The sequence below is a fragment of the Cebidichthys violaceus genome, unplaced genomic scaffold (genome assembly GCF_023349555.1).
Source record: "Cebidichthys violaceus isolate CVI_PGR_0920_01 unplaced genomic scaffold, fCebVio1.0.p SCAF_7, whole genome shotgun sequence".
NCBI classification, from domain to species: Eukaryota; Metazoa; Chordata; class Actinopteri; order Perciformes; family Stichaeidae; genus Cebidichthys; species Cebidichthys violaceus.
This window is the reverse complement of record NW_027176927.1, coordinates 10,581,460-10,600,346: the sequence shown is the minus strand read 5'-3', so window position 1 is coordinate 10,600,346 and position 18,887 is coordinate 10,581,460. Positions and strand designations below refer to the sequence as shown.

The window sequence follows — 18,887 nt, the reverse complement described above, 5'->3', positions numbered from 1 at the left end:
AGACACAGAAAATAAACATAGGAGCACATAATGATCAAAACTATACATGAATTCACTGACAAACAGTGATGTTAGCAGAGAGAACTGAGCTGAAACAAGTGGTTTAATAACCACAGATATAGTCCATGCACACAGATTTCTCTTGTTAGAAGATAGAAAAATATATATATTTTTTTAATTGACATCACTTCACACCTGAATGAACTGAATTTAAAGCTGCAGGGAAATTCAGTGAAATACATTTTTCTAAAATGAAGTACTTTATTTAAAGATGCACATTTTTCAAAAGCTTTCTGTTCTGTCAGTTATTCTTTAATCCAGCCCTTATTTTACTTGAAATGAGAAGAACATTATTTCATGTATTTCTATGTATTATTTATAATCCATCCAGTTCAATTGAAAACTGAGAATAATAATTGTTAAAATATAATTGATGTGTACTTTCTTCAACAATTTGACAGTTGTTGACTACACATATATATATACATATACATATATATATATATACATATACATATATATATATATATATATACATATATACATATATATATATATATATATACATATATATATATATACATATATACATATATATACATATATATACATATACATATACATATACATATATATATATATATACATATATATATATATATATATATATATACATATATATATATATATATATATATATACATATATATATATATATATATATACATATACATATATATATATATATATACATATATATATATATATATATACATATATATATATATATATATATATATATAGATATGGCACTAAATAGTGCAAGTTAGATATTATTGTAATGTTCCAGACCTTTGCCCGAGGAGATTTTCTCAATCTGGACCTTTTGGAAATTTACTTGAATACCCCTGTTATAGACTACATCACAGACTTTATGAAAAAAAATGTCATATTGCCATGGAGAAGCACAAAACCAACACAAAATATAAAATGTCACTTTCTTGTTGATGTTAAAATGTTTCCTATGAGATCTTATTCATGTTATAAAATGATGTTTTTCATGTTATAGTCACTAGACACTGTTTTAAGAACAAACTTTTCATGTCATAACATCTTGTTTTATCAAAAGTCGTTCTTGTTATAACACAAAATCAACAAATCTCTGTAAAACAAGAACAGTTTGTCCTTATAACATGATACATTGTATAACCAGAATCTTTATGTCATTAACAAGAAACATATCATGTTATGACATGAGAAGGATCTAGTTCACACAAGATAATGTTTCTGAGCCAACATGTGTTTGTCATGTTGGCAGCAGGACTCTATTTAATAGAGGTCTAGGACCTCTATTAAACGGTATGCGATTAAAAAAGCACTGATGATAAAGTGTGTGTGTTTGTGTGTGTGTGTGTGTGTGTGTGTGTGTGTGTGTGTGTGTTTGACAATATTCACAGTTGATTGGCACCATTTTTTTCAGCAGCAGCTTCGGTTCTGAAAATGTCCAAGCTGCTAAAGCAGACAGACATTTCTGCTGCTCTCCTGTCTCTGGCTCGTTTCTGCTGGACTAGCAGTTGTGGCGAGACGCTCCTGCGAGTCCGTCCAGCCATCTCTGCCGACCGGCCAGTCCTCCTCTGTCCTGTCCCGCTGAGGCTGGGCATTCGAACAACAAGGCACTGGTAGACCCTGACGCTGAAGGATGAGGGGAGGGACGGAGTGACCGCCCTCTACTTCCAGGACCTTGTCCACCGCCTTACTCCGGATGTACAATCAGCTGACACCTGCTGTCCAATGGCCGCTCAGGAGGAGGAGCCCTGCCTGCCGGGATGTCCCGTGTAGCTCTGAGTGTCAGGGCCGGAGAGGACGTGAGGTGGAGACCAGTCCGTCCAGAAGGAGACTGAGCGTGGATGTGCAACTTAAACATAAACACAAACTGTCTGTATCCCTGAAGATTGCTTAAATGAGATTTGGCACACAGTGGCACTACATTTTTGGGTGGGGGTGGGGGGGGGGTCAAACAGATCACAGTGTCCAGCAGTCTCCCTGGATCCACACTCCCTTTTGTAGATCCCTCACATTGTGGAATACCTGGCACCAGAGAACCAAGAGAGAATATTAAAACCACAATAAACAAATGTAGAACAATTCTACAATGACTGTTAGGATACAAATCCATTGTGTGGGATGTTGGTGACACTTTACCAGTGCAAAGCAGCTTTAATCTGATGGATGCTCTGGACACGATCTGTTCACCTCAAACCACTCATCGATGCAGCTGAGTAAGGAAGCAAGGAAGAAGAGATGAGGAGCAGCAGAGTGAAACACAAGGACAGACAATTGTACAGCAGTTCTCATCAAAACTCCAACATGGTGGATCTGGTGACATCTAGTGGTGACTACCCTTCACCACTAGATATCACCAGATCCACCAAAACAAATATAAGCTCGGTCAAATCAAGTGTCTTTCCTTCATCATTCCCTGACCATGTTTTTGTGCTGAGCTGCGTTGGAGTGAAAAAGCAAAAGAAAGAAACCTTCTCACCCTTTATGGTAGATGCAGAGGCAGGGCAGGCGAGCGATGGTGTCTCCCTGCACCAGCTCCTCCAGGCATATTGCACATTCTCCTGCATCCTTGGTCAGGACGTCCTCTGTAATATGACAACATGATACTGTATATATGATACATGTTTCTGTATGTTTAAGTCAATCAGCCAGGACGGCAGATGAAAATTAGCCTGCACAGCTAAATCTGGCATATTATGATAATTAATGAGCATCTTAAATAAAATACACATAAACATGTGACCTTCATTTGTCTTAGTTTAACTTTAAGTTTGTAAATGGTAATGGACTGCACTTGTATAGTTCTTTTCTAGTCTTCCGACCACTACATGTCATCATTCACACACTGATGGGAGGGGCTAAGTGACACCTGCCTATCAGATTCTATCACATTCACACACCGTAGGCACAGCCACGGGAGCAATTTTTTAAGTGCCTTGCTCAAGGAAACATAGACTATATCAGTTATATAGTCTCTAGAGCTATATCAATGCTCTGAATCCTGTATATGGAACCTTTAAAATATCACACTTTCCTTTAGATGGTAATTAAAATGAAAGCGCAGGAATTAATTGCAATCGTCCCACCAGATTACCATTTCTTTCACATGTGGTCCTGTGGTTGGTGTTAAGGGAAGCTCATATGAATATACACAGCAATATTCATGGCAATCTGGTGACGCTCATGGGTGCAAAAGCAACTCAGAATTCCACCTGTGCAACCAGCCATGATGTGTACAATAGTTACGATATACGTGTATACGTTTGTAATGCATAATAAAATAAATACAATATATACATATACACATGCATAACTTTATAGTGTTATGAATAATATTTGTGCAGCATACCAGGCTGTTCTAACTATAACTATGAAGAGTCAGGTGATGTATTATAAGGAGAAAATCCCCACAGAGAGGCGGTTGGACTTTCACCGAGGAGACTGGTCATGTCCCAAGTGAAACCAAAAGTCAACTTCCATACTTCAGTAACACTTCAGTACCTTGTCTACCTTGGAGTAACCCTGGATCGTACGCTCTCCTTTAAGGAGCACGTCAACAACACAAAATCCAAAGTCGGTTCCCGAAACAACATTCTACGGAAACTGACCAACTCCAAATGGGGAGCCACAGCACACACATTAAGAGCTACTGCTCTGGCCCTGTGCTATTCCTCTGCGGAATATGCATGTCCTGTTTGGGAGAGGTCAACCCATGCCAAGAAACTTGACCCAGCACTGAACAACACCTGCCGCCTGATCACTGGCTGCTTGAAACCCACCAACACAAGCAACCTTCACCTCCTCGCTGGCATTGCCCCTGCTGATATTAGACGAGAAGTTGCCAGCCGAGTCGAAAAAACGAAATCTACTAGAGATGAACGCCATCCCCTCCGTGGATGTCACCCTCCGGCCCAACGGCTAAAATCAAGAAGAAGCTTTTTCAGCCATGTCCAGTCCCAAACAAAGTCTCGGGAAGAAACCAGAATCCAACTCTGGAGGGAAAAGCTTGAGAATGTCCCTCCTCCTCCTGTCATGGGAATACCCCCTTACTGAAAACCTCCCCCCTGGCCCAGAAGCACCTCGGTCTCAATGGAAAACACTAAACCGCCTCAGAACAAGAACGGGACGATCAAAAGCTGCCCTGGTCAGATGGGGCTACAAGACCGGCCCAACCACCTGTGAATGTGGAGAAGCAGACCATAGTATGGAGCACTGCCTTGTCTGCCCCCTACTACCCAATCCTGAGACTCAAAAGACCTTGCAGTGTTCAATAAAAATGCAAAGGACTGTAAAGAAATGGGAAACTGTCATGTACCATCACGCTTCAGTGAAACGAAAAAAAAATAAGTACGGATTGTAACCCAAACCACCAACTTCTCCTAAACCTACCCAAGTAGTTCAGTTGCTCCAACACTGCAGCAGCTTACACAAGATATCATTCAGTCAGATGAGGAAACGTTAATTATAGACACATTATACAGTAATAATACAGTACTGTGAATATATAACACAAATAAAAAGAATACTATGATATAGCATCAAATATATAAAATTATACCAAAAAAACACAATAATACGAAGCTGTAGTAAGATAGAGTAGTAATAAAGTAACATGCTTGTGTTAGATATGTCACCACGACTTATAGTACTTCTTCCTTAGTAATACTACACATAGTACACATAAGAATACAGGTGTACTGTTGTAATTGTCTCCACTACTACCTTCATCTTTTATGCATACTCAAGTTGTAATTCTGTTATTTCCAAAATATCCCTGAAGGCAGCATTGATGTGTTACTACACTCAATCAACTGAATGGCCACCTGGAAAACTAAACCTCTGTATTCTTTGTGTGTGTGTGTGTGTGTGTGTGTGTGTGTGTGTGTGTGTGTGTTAACACTCAGCAGTTCTCATCTCTTCCTGCTATGCATAGCATTAGTTTGGGTCTAAAATGAAAGTCAGAGTATGCCCCATTAAACCCATCACCTGCAGCATTAGAACTGGCCTTATGTAACAGTGGATTAACCCACACAGGCCCAGAAAGCTAGTTATTATGGGCTGCAGCACATGGCATGCAGCTCAGCTGAGGGGGAAACATCTTTAATGACCTGACAGTGCCGGTTCATTCTTTCATACAGTCAGACAGTCAGACTGACAATAATTATACTGATGTATGCTGCAGACACTCGCTTTGTTAGAACCGTTTGCTTTCGTTGCTGGGCATTAATGTTCTCAGTAGCTACACACACACACACACACACACACACACACACACACACACACACACACACACACACACACACACACACACACTGGAGGATACGCTGAGATAGGATGCATGTCTGTGGGTTCACATGCAGCGACACTGGCACAAAATTACTTTTCCTAATTCACAATTATTGCAAAAGGAACAGCTGGCTGAGTCCAATCTAATTTGACTCTAGAGTATGTTATTTTTTCATGTCATTAATATTTGTTGTGTGCAGTGAGTCAGCAGGAGGTCAGCTGGCTTGGCCAGAGAGAGTCTGTAACACATGTGATCAACCTGTTGAGCCTGTGTGCCCAGTGAGCAACGTTCACTGGAATGAATGGGGCGCCATCTTGTAATATGGGTTTGATGCCCAGGAGTTAGCTTAGCATAAAGACTGAAAACAAGGAGAGGTGATGGTGTGTTTTTGAGTTATGTCATCAGTCTTTATGCTAAGCTAGGCTAATTGCTTCCTGACTGACTGTTAATCCTTCCATCTCACTCTCTGAAAGAAAGCAATTCAATATATCATCTGTGTATCACGTATTTCTATTCACATTGGTGTCTTTGTACACTGACACTGATTGTGCAACCAACTTCTGGTAGTCACAGTCGTTCAGGTGGTTCTGTGCTCTATGCTATGTGAGCTTCTTTGTAGCCATACACTGAGTCTTCACTCTCGTTTTGGAACAAGAACACATTTGTCCACTTGGCGGTTCACCAAACTATTTTAGTGTTTTTTCCATTTCCGTAGCTTCCTCTTGGACGCGTGCTTACGATCTGACAGCTGGTCGCTTTGTACGTCATTGATGCCAAGAAATGTCGCACATATTGCAAAATCAGAAAATAGGTCAGAGTCAGAAGGCAGGGTCTCTGCAGATCCAGACACCACCACAAACTTCTGTCAGATGTGATAATTGAAAAGGATTATTTTTGTATGAGTCTAAAAATAGTTTACTATAAAAATCCTACTCATTCTGCCTTTAAAGAGATGCTTAACCTTCTAGTTTCACTTCCCGTGGATGGTATGACAGTTCTTTAAGCTGATGAGGTGTTCTTATTTTGTGTGACAATGCTCCAATGTACCATTAAATACTGTCATGTGTCTCTGTATTAAAAAATATATATCGGAAAATATATCTAAAAAAACATATTGGCAACCCTGATGAATATCTAGACGACAGGCAACAGTTAAAAATATCTCTTTGAACTTAGACCGCTGTAATGACCCCAGCAGGGGATCAGCAAAGAGCTTTTACTGCAGCGGGCTGATCGCTGAGCTGTAGTTTCCTGTCTATGGTGTTTACTAGAATGAACTGGGCTCTGGCAGCGTCATCAGTCTGTTTCACAGCAGCTTGTAAATCTGAAACAGGGTCGTGAAAAATGTCATGCTGCAGAATGCGGCTCTCTGGAAACCCATGCAGACAGGGGGCTGTGATGTTATGTCCACGTGACAGCTGCTGTTTGTGTGCGTCTGGGTCATGAACCAGCGCTGGATATATTTAGGTGTAAATAAACAGTACTACAAGGCCAAACCACAAGTCTATTGACTGAGGTGTGGGGGATTTTCACCTGGATCTTTGCTGTTTCTGCTGTGCAGGTTTCCAGCAGTAGCATTGTGATTGGCTGTGTCAATCATTAACAAATGACGTCAGTGACAGATTGTATAATACTCTATATGTTCTGTCTTTTCACAATGTTGATACTTGACGTATAAAACATACGACAAAATTAGACAAGAAAAAACATTACTCAATAGCATGCAAAAAAAGTCTAGACTGTTGATGTATTGAGAGAGAGAGCGAGAGAGAGAGAGAGAGAGAGAGAGAGCGAGAGAGAGCGAGAGAGAGAGAGAGAGATAGAGCGAGAGAGAGAGAGAGAGAGCGAGAGAGAGCGAGAGAGAGAGAGAGCGAGAGAGAGCGAGAGAGCGAGATAGAGAGAGAGAGAGAGAGAGAGAGAGAGAGAGAGAGAGAGAAAGGCAGTCTTTGCATGGCTAAAAGCAAATGACTGAGAGGAACATAAACATGCTGATTACAGTCCTTCAGGGTCATGTGAGCCAGCGTGTGCGTGTGTGTGTGTGTGTGTGTGTGTGTGTGTGTAGGCAGTCAGCAGGAAGGCCTGAGCGGTGATTATCTTATTAGAATGGCCACAAACACCACGGAGCAGCTGTGATCACTGGGCTAAGTGACCATGATGTTGGGACACACGCACATCCACACCGCTCAGCAAGTTCACATGGACCGTGTTATTTGTTGACCCTCGTTTTTACACCACATGCCCCCTATTTAAAGACAGTTTGAAGGACTCATCAGGAGACATGTATATATAGCAAGTCAAGAGAAACGCCGGAGGGCACAAAGGAGGTCTGCACACTTTTAGTGTTGCTCTTCCTTCATGAACTATGGCCAAGTCCGGTTTGAGGAATCTTCATGAGAAATAAACCATATTAAGAGCTTAACAGTGTCCTTTGTGCTCAACAGTTACGTTTGTGTCTTTTATCTGAGTATTTTTCTCAGGATGTGCACACTATTGGTCCCTCTTCAAAAGACATGTTGAACACAAAAGCTATTTAAACAAGGCCAGGAGTCCACAGCCATGCAGAAGGATGTAGACTGTGGGTATAAGTCGCCGTGTGTCTCAAGTGGATTGCCCTCACCTTCCACTATCGATATGGTAAGGGCACCATTGCTGCAGCCTATGATTAGTGCTGCCCAGGACTATTGTGATTGGTTTAAATAAATACAAACAAGCTAGTTTTCTTTACCTCCCTATTGCAGAAGGATAATGTGTGGAGTGGGACCTTTCTTCAGCACTGACGGCGCTGTGGAGAAAGGTCTGACGATGTGAGACTAGCAGCCGTGCTAGTGGCTCTGTGACACTGCACCTAGCTAAATGCTTGCACATCTTAGTCTTTCATGTTAGCACGCTAACATTTGTTAATTAGTGCTAAACATTAACTACAGCCGAAGATATCATTAATTTTGCTGGTATTTGGACATAACTGTGTGTGTGTGTGTGTGTGTGTGTGTGTGTGTGTGTGTGTGTGTGTGTGTGTGTGTGTGTGTGAGCATGTATATATACTGATCAAAAAAACTTAAGAGAACACTTAATCATCACAGTGTAAACCAAGTCAATTACACTTCTGGGATATCGATCTGTCCAGTTAGGAAGCGTAAGCGATTGTGAATCAATTTCACCTGCTTTAGTGCAAATGAAAGAGACAACAGGTGGACAGGAGAGGCCACAGTAAGACAATCCCCAAAAAGGGAAGGGTTTTGCAGGTCTCTCCTGATCCTTCCTGGCTAAGTTTTCTCTAGTTTTGCATTTTGCTAGTGCCCTTGTCACACTACTGGTAGCATGGGCGGGACCTGCGGTCCACATGTAGTCCAGCTCCTTCAGGCATACGAGCAATCACAAGAAGGTTTGCTGTGTCTCCCTGCTCAGTCTCAAGAGCCTGGAGGAGAGACCAGGAGACAGGCCATTACATAAGGAGAGCTGGACAGGGTGCTAGTTGCCTGCAACATCATCCAGCATGACCAGTTTGGCGGTGAGTTAGTGGCGGTCTGGCGAGGCATATCCTTTGAGGGCCCCGGGTTCCTCACAGTGCAGCGGGCCCCGCGTTCCTCCTGGTGGCCAGAGTGTTTAGGCGGTTCCTGGATGACAAAGGCATTGATGCCATTGACTGGCCTTCACGTTTCCTAGACCTCAATTCAATAAAGAACCTCGGGGACGTCATGTATTGGTGCATCTGACGCCGCCAAGTAGCACCGCAGAGTGTCCAGTTGTCCACCAGAGAGCACCAACAAGGTTACATTTTAGCCTTATTATCACACTCAGAACAGACTCACAACCATATATTACTGTGTATTAACCATATTTAAGGGATCTCTATAAAACATATTTACGTTATGCTTTCATACTAAAAAACAAATATTGGCAGAGCTCTCAAAACATCAGGCTCAGATGTGTCACATAAGTGGAGGGATGCACTTATATACATAAGACGTATGAAACGATGTAATCATCTGAATACGGTACAGTTGTTTGTGTTAGAGGTTGTGTGTGCGTGTGTGTGTGTGTCATATATTCCTGCTGAATGAGAATAGCTGTGACCAGAGGAATGTGCTGCAATGTCCGGGGAGGAGAGAGACACAAATAGGCTCAAGAAATGTGGAAATAACTGGAAGTTAATTTGATAACTACATAACTGATATAATGATGTGTTTTTGTTATCATCATCATCATCATCATCATCATCCCCAACATCACTAAGAATAATCATACTGGATAAATAGCAGTAATAATATAAAAAAGTTACAGAAAGTTTACACAAGATTTCACAGCTATGGTTACATATTTCATGAGGATGTTTTTGAACACTGATGATCATCTATAGGATAATTATAAGCCTGTTGGAAGGACAAAGGTCTCATAATTACACATCCTGCATTTATTCTTTTTGTGACATTTTCTTATATTTCTATTACTTTTTATTTATCATATAATATCTTGTATTGAAGTTAGTTTTATTTAACATATATTTATTTATATATAAGTCTTGGTTCATTCCGTAAAAAGAAAGAAAATAACTTAAAGTAAAGAGGTAAAAATGAAACACTAAAGTATGGTTTCCATGTACTACCTTATCATTTGCAAGGTCCTTCCTCATTTCAAGTGGTAATTGTAAAAATAAATGTTATTTCTTGTTTCTATTATTTTTATATTATCTTAGATCAAAGCTAATTATTTTTAATCATAATAGTTTAATTTTCTCACTGATTGTTCTGCAGCTTCACTGCTTGGCTTTCGTTGCTTATGTGTATGATATTAGTGAAGTTCAACAGGAACAGAGTCCTACCATTATACGTTACTCTGGGTTTGGTTAAACACAAGACCAGGTGAAGATCCATCTCATCCGAGGATACGAACTTGGAGCACACAGGGCACTTGAAGCCTGGAAGAAAGAAAGGAAGAACACACACACACACACACACACACACACACACACACACACACACACACACACACACACACACACACACACACACACACACACACACACACACACACTGTCAGAAGAATGATACGCATTTCAGTTTGTCCACTTCTTGTGTTTCTATCTAGCCTCAGAAGCTATTGATGCAAACTGCCCAGTTGTATTTAATTAGTGTGTACGTATATTTATTGCAAGCAAATAGGAAACACAACACATCACTGTCTGTGGACGTAACCCAGGAAAGCCTTGCCCTCCCAGACACAACTGTTACCAGCAGCTACTGTTATAGTAAGGGGTTACTATAATACATGATCATAATAATAATAATAATAATAGGAAAACCAGCCTGATTATCATGGTTATGTTATAGTCCTTAAGACTTTCTGTACTAGCCATGAATGTCTTCAGAGTCTGACGTTACCACACAGTATTTTAATAGTGTCAACTCATCCGTCAGCCGGTCCCATATTACATTAGTGTAATGCAGAGATCTGCCTACTCTTTACAGCTCATTTTAAAACATAAAACAAGGCAATAGTTGCCCTCGTATTGCAGTTTGCAGTGGGGGACTTTGCATCAAGGCTGACAGACATGAGTACAGAGGCCGACTGCTGCTGAAACCAGACCGATGAGACGGAGGTTTGCTGCTGGAAAACCAAAAGAGGAACCTGAAAGATGCTTAAACTCTCCATAGAGCTCAGGTGTTCATCACTGTGATCATTCTCTATGGTTCAGTCTTCAAGTAGTATTCCACATTACATTAACAATGTGATCCACTGTTAAAGCAAAAATATCACATTGGAGCTTTAAGGGTTCTAATTTAGAAACAGTTTTCACCAGATTGACAATCCCCTTGATTTGATAAAATGCACCTAACATTAAAGATGTGCTTCATATGTATTACCAGAGACAGCATGAAGAGGAATGGCAGCAGTGTTCACAGCTAAGCACCAATCAGTGAGAAGCAGATGTATTTCTATAAAGGGTCCCTGATAACTTAACAGATGAGCCAAACATTATCCTCCCTAAATGTTTACAGTTACAGTTTAAACACACACACACACACACACACACACACACACACACACACACACACACACACACACACACACACACACACACACACACACACACACACACACACACACACACACACACATAACAGCAGCAAATCACGCAGTTTCCACTGACATCAGTGTGCCCTTTGTCAAACATCACCTTTCATTCATCCAGCAGCTGCCAGCATACAGCTGTGCCGACCGTCACATATCAGTGACAGGTGACCGCTGTGTGCCGTATGTATACAGTGTGTGGAGCTTCCTACAGTCTATCCACACGCTGTGACACTGATGGGATGAATAGATTAGTGCGGCCAGAAGCAGGCGATCCACTGCTCGTCTGACCTATTTAAGTGAATCACAACATGCTCACACAGGACGCCATCGCTCACGATCTGCCCGCCATCTGCTGACAGTTAGGAGTGTGTCATCTAGGTGTATTTATCTGAAAGAGAGACGAGGATGAATTCCAGCTCTGCACGACTCCACAAGTCATTGTGTGAGGCCGTGATGACTCATCCAGTAAACTGGATGTTCTCTACAGGAAGTGAAATTGGCCTTTTTTTTTTGTCCTCATGCATGTCTGTCTGAGGTCATACCTGCTCTTGCTAGCATTAAACCTTTGTCCTCTTGAAGTATATTTCTCCTAAAATCACAAACAGGAGATGGAATAATCAGGTAATAGTTGTTATTTTTAAAGTACGCTGCTGTGGTGGGATTCCTATCCACAGACTTGATGAAAACAAACAACGCAGCGTGATCGGAAACATCTGTCGCCTTGAGGCACAAATGCGGAAAGTTGCAAATTTCCAAAACAACACTGAAGAAAGGTGGAAATGTTTGGAGGATGAGGCAATGGAATTAGTATTTTTTATTTCTCTTCATGCAAAGAAAATCAAAAAGCCAGCAAACAAACCAAAAAACCTCCTCTTTACTTCCTGCTCTCATAGCGACATGGGGACAAAACATGTTGGACAAAAAGATCAGTGCATCGTTTAATATGGCTTTTGGTTTCAGTAAGGAGAGGAAGAACAAAAGAGGAAGTATCCCATAGGTGTGACATAAGAGCAGCTCAAAAAAACATTGATGGTTTCTTTTCAGATACTTCTTCATTTGGCTGCAAAGAAGGTTGAAAAAGGTAGAAAGACTGCATTATTGGTATTATTGGACTTGTTATGATTTTGCTTTGACTAAACCAAACAGGTTAAGTGTGAAAGTACACAGCTGTTCGTTGAGCTAGCATGTTGATATTTAGCAAGAACACCGTCTAAAATTAGCACTCGCAGCTCATTAGGAAGTTGAAATCTACATTGGCAAAAACAATAAATTAGGTCAGGCACCACTGGCAGGTTGCTGAAATATGCTTACTTCACGAAAAAACCTCTCTCGAGTTCAACACATACGTTGATTAACCCCAATGTGTTTTTTATCGACTGGCTTCAGCATACGATGTATGCTCGTCAATATGTACTGTATCAAAAGATCAGATAACAGATCAATAACCAATCAGAAGGTGAGGAATGATTGTCTTTTTATGACAGCAACACTAATACAATGAGCTCAAATGTTTTTAATGACACCATATCAGACGGTAGGTTTTTTCAGTATACCAACCATTAGCAGATAGACCACAGAGTGAAATTTGGGACCCTGAGCAGGAATAATCTTTACGTCTAATTTAGTGTGTTAACAAGCTAAGATTTTCAAATTAGCCTTAAACTCATGGTACAGCCGAGGCTGATGGGACTGATTGGACAGACCTGATGAAAGGTCAGGGGATTACAGTTTGTAATTCATCCTGATGGGGACATGACGGTCTGTCCCAAATGTAACGCCAATCCATTCAATAGTTCTCAAACTATTTCATAAAAAACTAAAGTGTCAACATCATGGATTATCAAAGTCATCAGGATTCATCCTCTAGGAAACTTGAATAGCAAATGTCACAGCAATCCATCCAACAATTGTTAAGATAATTCAGTCTGGACCACGGTGGAGGACCGACCGACTGACTGATATTGTTATTGAGCCATGCCACTAAAAAAGCATCCAAGAAGGTCCATCTGCCATAGATTCAGCCTGTTGTCGATAGCTTGTGTATTTGTCCCACCATCTAAGCCAAGAGAAGATCAGATGGTGGACAAGGACATGCTGGAGGGACTGGCCTGGGAATCCCTATCTGGTGAAAGAAAGAGCTGCGTTGGCTTAACTGTGGCGTTCAGCCCAACTCCAAAATTCACCAGGGAGATGAATCAAAACACAAATTGAACTAATAATAATGAACAGCACAAAGGTCGGGTTAATGGCTGGGCAAACACTGTCCTCACACTGAGTGATCGTTTCCAGAACTCTTAAAAGATAACGGATAAAACTAATCTGGATGAAATGAAAGCCAAGAACAAGTCAAAGCTAATTTATCTGCACAAAGACTTATTTTTACTGAAGAAAACTCACAGTGACTGCAGTGGTCCCGAGATCAATGCTGTTCTCCTGCATCGTGTTCTGTGTGCTCACAAAGACCGATGTGACCCACAGAGTTGAAGTTTCTCCTGAATGAGCCGCAGCTTCAGATCTTACCACACCGTTACCCAGCATTCTTCACAGTACTGACTGTGTCTGCCGTTTGGAGAGCTTCAGAGTAGCCTGTTCATTATCTGCTGCCCTTAACTCAGCTCAACTGAATCAGCACATCTTGGACTCCAAGCTATTAAATGGGATTTATGAATCGTCATTTTATCGATCAGTTCACAAGCCTGGCTGAACCCCATGGCTTTTTACAAAGGCAGGCAAATTGTCAAGTTGAGAATTGCCTGGGATTGTTGTAGTGTTTGAGAGTCTTGTTCTCTTCCTGCAGTGCTGTTCTCTACTGCGTGTGCAGACTAGGGCTGCACCAAGTACAAGTACTCACATTTGGGTACTTGCTTAAACAAGACGCTGACTGTAACAAATTAAATATAGAACATGATGCTGTTGCTGACATTTTGCCATTGTGTTTTCCTAAAAACAGAGCATAACTTGCAGTAGGGATGTTAATAACTAACCTTTTAACTAAGAATACGTATTTTGACCGATTGATGCTACAGTTAAAAGAAATATCAAAAATCTGAAAAAATATCAGCTGGTCCACCTTAAAGATCAGCCCACCTTCAGAGAGCGTGGCTCTTTATAACCAACATATAATATTGATAGTTAATTCAAGTTAATAGTAAAATAACTATTAACAATGAAACGATAACTAATAATTATTGATGTTGCAATGTTATAATTTATGTTATTTGTTATATTGTTACATTTATAATAATGTAAATTATATAACTATAAATAATAGTTTAATAAATTCATATTTTTAGGTAGTTCCAATGAATTATTTTATTTATTTATTTAGTGAACAAGACATTCAGGTAGCAGGATTCTCATTTTTGCCCAAACTGATTTTCAGTTTGTTTGTTTGAAATGAAACCATTGATCAGTGTCAGGTTACGTCAGCTACAACCAACACTAGCAGCGCTCCCAACGGTTGGTATTTTCCAGGCCTTGAAATTTGCCCGTCTGAGATACTTTGGTGCTCCCGTGGGAGCTACACTGAAATTTGGCAGTGCAGAGCGAGTTGTTGGTATTAGGATGACTTTTTCCACAAGGGCAAACTTAATACTTGGAGTAAATGCATAGCAATAATGCAATAATGCTTAAAATGTTGTCCTGTTGATTCATGTAGAAGCCACAGTACTGGCCCCTGGCCTCCAGAGGACATGGAGAGGATAAGAGCTGAATGATAACAGAATAGGAGGCGGGGGGCTCTCCATCTCTCCCCCAGTAAATATTAGCATCACACACAAAGCACCAGGAGGCCACGGGGAAAAGACCAAAATATCTCACTCAGGTCCAAGTAAGGCCATCTAGAAAATAACACCTTTCATTGCAATCCAACACTGTTGCCTCAAAAAAGACCAAAACAATAACAGCAAAAAAAAAGATAATTAGAACCAGCCGCAGCCTGACTTCCAATGCTCCTAAAGTAGTGTTGTTACGGTGTGAATGGCCTCTGAGCCAGAGGAACGGCGTACCGCGGCTTTGCACTCAGCGGCTCATGTTGTCATAGTCTTGGAAAGGGAGGAGTGAGTGGAGAGGTATTCAGGTGGTTGCAATCTGTAACCTCACCACTAGATAACGCCAAATCCTACACACTGTGACTTTAAGTAAAGAGCTGGAGGTATGACGTGGTTTGGACGCAGGGGGAAACGGCTAGCCTGGCTTTGTTCAAAGTGAGAAATACACCTATCAAAATCTTACTCTAATCTATCTGTCCTGTACAAATGTCAAAAACAACTATTTGCTGTCGAAGAGGGAGTTACATGTTACTCGCAAACAACCAGTAACAGATTTGTTGTCGAGACATAGTTACAGTTCGTAACCCCTGGCCCGGTAAAACCCCAAATAGTAGTTTTACATTTTAGTTTATAGACAGACTAAACAGCATTTGTCGGGTTCCAGACTCTGTTCAGATATTAATTAAAAGCAGTCAAGTGGAAAAGAACGTATATGATACCATCACTGGCAGGTAAATCTCAATAAAATCTGAATCAATTCAGATCATTTATAATGAGCTATACACCCAAATGTAGCTAATTAAGGATTGCTACAAGGTGTGATTACAAGGTTTAGCAGTGGGTCAACCAAAGTGGAATTAAGCATAAAAACACAACCAAAGGTTTCCCTGTCTTTCTGAATGCAGCATTAACACACAGACATGAGGTGGTAAAGACTGTCTCATCTCTTAATGGGATGCAACCCTAGCACCCTGTATGTAATAGTTATGTACTTCGTCTGTACTTTACTATTGCCTATTGTGAACATTCTCACCATTTTATGACTAACACTGCCAAGTCTTCACCCAGGGAATTTACCTTAAGCTCCTCTGCATGTTTCAGTCGTCACATCTGATCACACCGTTAACGGACAGGGGAAGAGGGTTAAATTGTTCTAAAGAACCAGAATACTTTATTTGGCTTCAGACACTTACAAATGGTAAGGCTGTGGTTTTATTCACGTTTTTCACATAACAATCACATAAAACAATTTAAATTCAATGAAACAGTCACTGTGCTACTACAACTCATTCTAACACTCCTACTCTGAAGGGGTCTTTCCTCTACTCAGTTTTCACTCATTTGCGATGCTGTATAATCCAGGTCTCTCCTGGCATCTCCCCTCCTCTTCTCTCTGCTCTGCTCCGCTGTCTTCCTGTATTTTTGGGGGTCTATCTTTCCTCTTCCTCATGCTTCCCTCTCTGATAGCAGAAGGGTCTTCTGTCCTCCTATAAGTCGATAAGACAGCGAACGGGTCTTCTTGTCTATTCAAGAAGTCTATCCAATTCTCTAGTACCTCCTTCAGGTTCATGCGTCACTCACAAGAGTCCTCCTCTTTCTAAGTCAGACACAGAATGTAACTGGTTGTAACTGCTTTGGTCCTGTTAAGAAGAGGAAAGATACGTTTTGAGTGACTATTTTATATAAGGCGTCTATGCAGTTTATATGGTTAATCACTTCTATTATGAATAAAAACAGTTTCTAGGTTTAATCACCTCTATCAAGAAATAAAACAGCATATATGTTTAATGGTTATATGAATCAAAAAGGTTACAGGTTATAATAGTTATACTTTCATACGATCTCTCAACAATGCTTATACTCAATCAGTATGTACTGCCTACTAAATGAACCCTTGCACAGACTGTTCACACTGAAGCGGCGGCTGGCTGGTCTCAAGGCTCCATTAGATCTCTAAGAACAGTCGTGCACAATTTCCAAACAGTTGTTATTTGGATAAACTGACCATATATTGGGAATCTAAACGGTTACTTTCTTGCATAAAAACTTAATAAAGTGACACATTAACAGCTTTTAGGTTGGCTCAAAGTCTCAAAGGTCTGACAATCTGTCTCAAGGCAGAATCAGCTTTATTGGCCATGTATGCTTTGGAATTTGACTCCGGTTTCCACTTCGCTCTCAACATAAACCTATAAACAACAATGGCAATGGAATTGAGGTGATAGTGCAAGTGGTGGTAATAGTGCAAACAGAGGTAGTAGTGTAGTTTCTCTGATTAATTGTTCATCAGAGTGACGGCCAGTGGAAAGAAGCTGTTCCTGTGTCTGATGGTTTTGGCGTACAGAGCTCTGTAGCGCCTACCAGAGGGGAGGAGTTGGAACAGCTTGTGTCCAGGGTGTGAAGGGTCTGCAGTGATCTTTCCAGCCCGTTTCCTGACTCTGGAGTTGTACAAGTCCAGGATGGAGGGCAGGCTGGAACAATGATCCTCTGCAGACCTGACAATCCGTTGTAGTCTGTTTTTGTCCTGTTTGGTGGCCGATCCAAACCACACAGTGATGGAAGAACAGAGAACAGACTGGATGATGGTGGAGTAAAACAGAATTAGCAGCTCCTGAGGCAGGTTGAACTTCCTGAGCTGGCGCAGGAAGTTCAACCTCTGCTGGGCCTTTTTCCGGATGGTGTCAATGTTGGGGGCCCACTTCAGGTCCTGGGAGATTGTGGATCCCAGAAACTTGAAGGTCTCCACCGCAGACACAGTACTGTTGAGTATGGTGAGGGAGGGCAGTGTTGGGGGGGCTCCTCCTGAAGTCCACTGTCATCTCCACAGTTTTGAGATTGTTTAGCTCCAGGTTGTTCTGTGACCGCACCAGAGGACCAGCTGTTCAACCTCCCGCCTGTACGCAGACTCGTCACCGTCTCTGATGAGGCCGATGGCCGCTGTGTCTGCGAACTTCAGGAGTTTAACAGTTGGGTCCTCTGAGGTGCAGTCGGTGTAGAGGGAGAAGAGCAGTGGGAATAGCACACATCCCTGGGGGGCACTGGTGCTGATAGTCCGGGTGCTGGATGTGATTTTTCCCAGCCTCACCTGCTGCGTCCTGTCTGTCAGGAAGTTTGTGATCCACTGACAGGTGGATGCCGGCACAGTGAGCTGAGAGAGTTTGGGTTTGAGTATTTCCGGGATGATGGTGTTGAACGCTGAGCTGAAGTCCACAAACAGAACCCTTGCATACAACCCTGGGGAGTCGAAGTGTTGCAGCATGGAGTGCAGTCCCATGCTGACTGCATCATCCACCGACCTGTTTGCACAGTAGGCAAACTACAAGGAGTCCAGCAGGGGCCCTGTGAAGTCCTTCAGGTGGGTCAAAACCAGTCTCTCAAAGGATTTCTCCTGTAGTTAGTGAGTACTTGCAGGCCTCTCCACACTGAGGAGGGGTCGTTGGCTGAACATTTTCTCCAGCTTTTCAGTGTAGCTCCTCTTTGCTACCTTGATCTCCCTCGTCAGTGTGTTTCTGGCTTGGTTGTCCAGGATCCTGTCCCCCCTTCTGTAGGCCTCCTCCTTAGCCCGATGAAGATTTCTGAGTCTTGCAGTGAACCAGGGTTTATTGTTGTTGTGCGTGCAGAAGGTTTTTGTCAGCGCACACGTCCTCACAAAAACTGATGTACGATGTCACAGTGTCAGTGAGCCCATCCAGGTC

At 41.6% G+C, this 18,887-nt stretch overlaps 1 protein-coding gene across 1 annotated transcript in view; it reads right to left on the bottom strand.

The window, feature by feature from the left end:
- Positions 1 to 805: 805 nt before the first annotated feature.
- Positions 806 to 18,887, bottom strand: part of znrf2b (zinc and ring finger 2b) — a 29,743-nt gene continuing 11,661 nt past the window's right edge. The window contains exons 2-5 of the mRNA XM_068736135.1: positions 10,170 to 10,265; positions 2,543 to 2,648; positions 2,203 to 2,275; positions 806 to 2,088 (exon numbers count right to left, since the gene is read on the bottom strand). Of these exons, the coding sequence (XP_068592236.1) occupies positions 2,218 to 2,275; positions 2,543 to 2,648; positions 10,170 to 10,265 (260 nt within the window). The 3' untranslated portion in view covers positions 806 to 2,088; positions 2,203 to 2,217. The remainder of the gene's footprint in view (positions 2,089 to 2,202; positions 2,276 to 2,542; positions 2,649 to 10,169; positions 10,266 to 18,887) is intronic.